This window comes from Colias eurytheme, chromosome 7 (assembly GCF_061535395.1).
Source record: "Colias eurytheme isolate Ceu_HAF_F1 chromosome 7, ilColEury1 Martin Lab GWU primary, whole genome shotgun sequence".
NCBI lineage: Eukaryota > Metazoa > Arthropoda > Insecta > Lepidoptera > Pieridae > Colias > Colias eurytheme.
The window spans coordinates 6,815-11,596 of NC_142986.1; the positions used below are offsets into that span (position 1 = coordinate 6,815).

A 4,782-nucleotide genomic window follows, 5' to 3' on the forward strand; every position below is an offset into this window, starting at 1 on the left:
CAGTCACACTCGGTTCCCCCCACCCCCTTGCTGTGCAAACAAGAGCGGCCCTCCGAAAAGCTGCTTCGCAGAGGCGGGAGGTCGCTCTGTTTTGGATCAAGGCGCACGCAGGGCTAAGGGGGAACGAAAGAGTGGACCAGTTAGCCAAGGAGGCCGCTCTGGGGTCGAAGAAGAAACCCGACTACGATCTGTGTCCTGTTTCATTCGTCAAGCGTATCCTGAGACGGGATACGATCGGGGAATGGGACAGGAGATATGATGTGGGGGAGACGGCTGGAGGCACGAAGCTCTTTTTCCCAAGCGCTGCTGCTGCATACAAAATAGTACGGAAAATAGACATCACACACCACACCACACAAGCACTGACTGGACACGGTGGATTCGCCTTCTACTTGAACAGATTCAAGCTGAAGGAGAATCCATCGTGCCTGTGTCAGCCCGGAGTCGACGAGACGGTTTCTCACCTGTTGCTCGAGTGTCCGATTTTTGCAAGAGATAGATATGTTATTGAGCAAAAATTGGGCATCGCGATGACGGGTGAGAATCTGCCCGCGGCCCTGGGGGATGAGACGAGAACTGAATTCTTGGAGTATTGTAAATACATTGTTGGGGTGGTTAACAGACGAAACTGTGATAAGCTGTGATGTTAGGGTTAAGTTTTATTGTTGTGCCGTACTGTCTCAATTGTATTTTATTGTAATGTCTTAATTAATGTAAGTTTTAAATGTACTTTTAATTGTATTAATTTATTTTATTTTATTTTTTATTATTCTCATTACAATGTTTTTAATTAATGTAAATTTTAAACGTAATATTTAATTTTAGTATTTTATTATTAATTTGGAAATGTTATTGTAAATTGTTAAATTGTATTTTCTATTTTAAATTGTATTCATTTAGGCCTAATGTATTAATAAATAATAGTGTGGTAATTATTTGATTAAAAGCAAAACAAACATCTCTGGACAATATTCCAGAGGAAAGCACACAACACCCTGTGATGGCGGGTGCTTTTATAAAAAAAAAAAAAAAAAAAAAAAAAAAAAAAAAAAAAAAAAAAAAAAAAAAAAACCTAACCTAACCTAACCTAACCTAACCTAACCTAACCTAACCTAACCTAACCTAACCTAACCTAACCTAACCTAACCTAACCTAACCTAACCTAACCTAACGTAACCTAACCTAACCTAACCTAACCTAACCTAACCTAACGTAACCTAACCTAACCTAACCTAACGTAACCTAACCTAACCTAACCTTTTTTTTTTTTTTTTTTTTTTTTTTTTTTTATAGTGGAGAATGCATTTAGGCATACCCAGAGCGCTCGGGGAAAGGGCTCTGGGTTATGTCGGACTCACACCGCAGAATGCAGCGACTACCGACTAAACTCCACTGTGTTCCGTCGCTCCGCTATATTGGCAGGGTCGCGGGTATTTGGTGTAACCGCTTCCGTAACCCTGTCAGCGGCAGCCTATTTTTTATATAGGCCCATCGCGATTTAGACCTGGCTAGTGTTCGCCAGTTCCTCCTTCCTGGGGGGCGGCGTGAACGGAACACGTCTCACGCCTCACCGCACCGGACGATGGATTATGTCCCCGTTCCACCGTCCGGCACCCAACATTAGGGAAGCAAGTCGCGACCGTGTACAGCGGTCGCGACTCGGCGACTGCGCCCAATAAGACGTCGCCGCCGAATAGGATCCGCGTTGGGATCTCCCTCGCGGACCCGCTCTGCTTCCTCCTTCTGCGACATCACATCTTCACAGAATGTGATAGCCGCGCGCCACGTTCTGTCGCTGCCAACCATTGCGCGAGCTATGGAAGGCAGGGAGAGATCAGGGCCGACGACTGCGACTAGGTGAGCACGGGGCTCGGACCACGCGGGGCACACGGCGAGAGTGTGGTCTGCCGTGTCCTCCGGACTGTCACACCAATGGCAAGCCATTTGCGGCTCCCGCCTGGCGACTTTGCACAAGTACCACCCGAAACAGCCGTGTCCGGACAGCACCTGTGTCAGGCGGAAGGTAATTGCCCCATGCCGCCTGTCGCACCACTCGCGTAGGACCGGTCGAATAGCTTCGACCGTCCTTGCTCCTGCGCTGGGCCTCTCGAGCCGGCGTTCCCACTCCCTGAACCGCCGCTCGAGAGCATCAGCCCTCCATTGCTGGACTTGCTCCAGATATGGATTAATTCCATGCGATCTGGACGCCGTGACGCGGCGATAAACGTCCGCCAGCATCTCGGCATCCAGGTCCCACGGGGGTGTCCCAGCCATGACACACGCGGCCTCGAAGGACACTGTGCGATATGCCCTCACGACTCTGAGCGCCATGACCCGCTGCGGTCTACGCAAGTATGGTCTGGTACGGACGCTCAAAGAGTCGGCCCAAATGGGCGCACCATAGAGGGCCATGGAGCGAATGACGCCGGTGTATAGACGACGACACGCACCCCCAGCCCCTCTTAGATTCGGGAGCAGACTTCCAAGTGCCCCGGCCACCCCAACAAGACGGGGGGCGAGGCGACGAAAGTGCTCCACAAATGTCCACCGGCTGTCCAGCACGATGCCCAGGTAGCGCAAAGTGGAACCGACGCCGATGGACGTGCCACCCACCTGGATAGCTGAACCAGCAGCCTGCGCCCTTCGACGGCCGCGAAACAAAATTGCCTCTGACTTGTTCAGAGCGACCTCTAAGCCAAGTCGTTTGATTCGGCGCACAACATCCGCCACACCAGCGGTCGCAATGAGGGCTGCCTCCCTGTACGAGGCCCCGCGTGCAGTTACCAGGGTGTCATCCGCGTAGCAAAGCACGCTGACACCCGGTAGATAAGTGGCACGCAGGACCCAGTCGTAGCCGATGTTCCACAGAAGGGGCCCAAGAACCGAGCCCTGTGGAACACCGCACGTCACTTCCCTTTCTAGCCACCCACTACGCGCGGGGTACGCCACAGCCCTCTCCGATAAGTAGGACTGCAACAAGCGCACCATATACCCGGGCACGTTGTGATAGCGGAGCGCTTCGATCACGCAACTCCACGGCAGAGTGTTGAATGCGTTGGCGATGTCAAGGGACACCGCCAAAAGCACTCCGCCTTCATTATCTGCATGATCAGCGAGGTTCCGCAATTCAGCAATCGCATCGATAGTGGACCTTCCCCGGCGAAATCCAAATTGGTTCTCGCTTAGGTCCGGCCCCACTCCCTCCAGATGGTCGATGAGGCGAGCTGCGAAGACGCGCTCAAAGAGCTTGCTCACCTCATCGAGCAGCACGATCGGCCTATAAGCCGAGGGCGAGTCGCGCGGGCGTCCCTCCTTCTGCAACAGGACCAAGTTCCCGGTTTTCCACCTACGGGGAAATTGGCCCTGTTGGAGGCATTTTGTGAACAGCTGTTCCACCCTGGGTCCAAGAGATTCTAGCGCCAGCACCCAGGCCCGCCCGGGAACACCGTCAGGGCCGGGGGCGGCATTCTTCGCCTTAAGGCGCTCTACTGCCACAGCGAGCTCGTTGCGAGTGACTGGAGGGACATTTTCGTTGTTGAGCTCCTCCTGCGCAGTCATCGTGGGTGCCATCGGTGGGGGAGAATGTCTTCCCCGACTTGGAAACAAGGACGTCACCACTTGCTCCAGAAATCGTGGCTCGAGACTTTGAGACAAGGGCGGGGCCCAAGGGCGAAGCTTTTGCCTCACCCTCTTATACGGCCGACCCCAAGGTTCGCGGTTCAAACTCTCGAGCATCTCTTCCCATGCACGGGTCTTAGCGCTGCTGATGGCGTGCTGCAGAGACACAATGCAGTCCCTATAGACGGCGTATAACCGCGCTTCCTCCTCTTCGTCACGCCGCCTACGGCGCCTGTGCCTGGTGTACGCCCGCCTCGCAGCCACGCATGAAGCACGCAGCTGGGCAACATCGGCGGACCACCAGTACATTTGGCGCCTACGTGGAACCGACCGCACCCTCCGCATGCTCGCGTCGCACACCTGAGACATAGCTTCGGCAAGCCAAGTGGCCTCCTCCTCTACGTTTTCGCCGCCATTCTGCTGCGACGGGAGCCAAGCCTGCACTAAGGCAGCCTCAATGAGGAGCTCCCTATCGAGGCTACCAAGTGCCCAGCGTGGACGACAATCGCCAGGGGGGAATTGACTGGGAGCCGTCGAGGGCGTGGAGACGCTAAACCGGATATAACGGTGATCCGAGAGCGTCTCCACGTCCAAAAGAACCCTCCAGTCTTGTATACGACGAGCGAGAGGGGGGCTCGCAAACGTGACATCCACAATGGATCCACCCCTCTGCCGAACACACGTTAATTCTGCTCCACGGTTAACAACCGTCAGTCCCGACGCAACTGCCCAGTCAGCGAGTGTCGAGCCACGTATATCACTTGCCACGCAGCCCCAAGACACCGACTTGGCGTTCAGGTCCCCGGCCAGAAGTACAGATTGAGGTTGTGCGAAGTCTAGCAGATCCCTCAGCTCAACCAAGAACTGCTCGAAATCGGCGAGGCAGCGGTTCGGCGAGAAGTACGCCCCCACAACGGTGAAGCCATTGACAACCGCCGAGACGCATCCCCGTCGCCTTATGATTTGCTCAAGCTGTGTGTCGCCTTGAGCAACCAGCGCCACCAAGCCATCCAGATCGCCCACCCAGTTATCCCGGGGGGGCAGATTGTATGGCTCAGACACTACCGCCACGTCAATCTCCCACTCTGCCAGACTCTGATGTAAAAGGTCCTGGGCCCTGGCACAGTGGTTGATGTTGGCCTGTAGAAAACGCAGTGGGGCCAT

General features: G+C 54.3%; 1 protein-coding gene across 1 annotated transcript; it reads right to left on the minus strand.

The window, feature by feature from the left end:
- Positions 1-2,918: 2,918 nt before the first annotated feature.
- On the minus strand, positions 2,919-4,782 carry LOC149906831 (uncharacterized). The gene is made up of 2 exons (XM_090103835.1): positions 3,950-4,782; positions 2,919-2,970 (listed from the first exon to the last, which is right to left on the minus strand). The coding sequence occupies exons 1-2, from the start codon at positions 4,780-4,782 to the stop codon at positions 2,919-2,921; spliced, it is 885 nt and encodes a 294-aa protein (XP_089959961.1).

What these genes read in the sequence shown, in the direction of transcription:
- LOC149906831 (XM_090103835.1), bottom strand. Translation starts at nt 4,782, where the DNA reads ATGGCCCCACTGCGTTTTCTACAGGCCAACATCAACCACTGTGCCAGG. An exon ending in GCGAGCATGCGGAGGGTGCG is followed by an intron (nt 2,971 to 3,949) that starts GTCGGTTCCACG and finishes CGCTTGTTGCAG; the next exon opens with TCCTACTTATCGGAGAGGGC.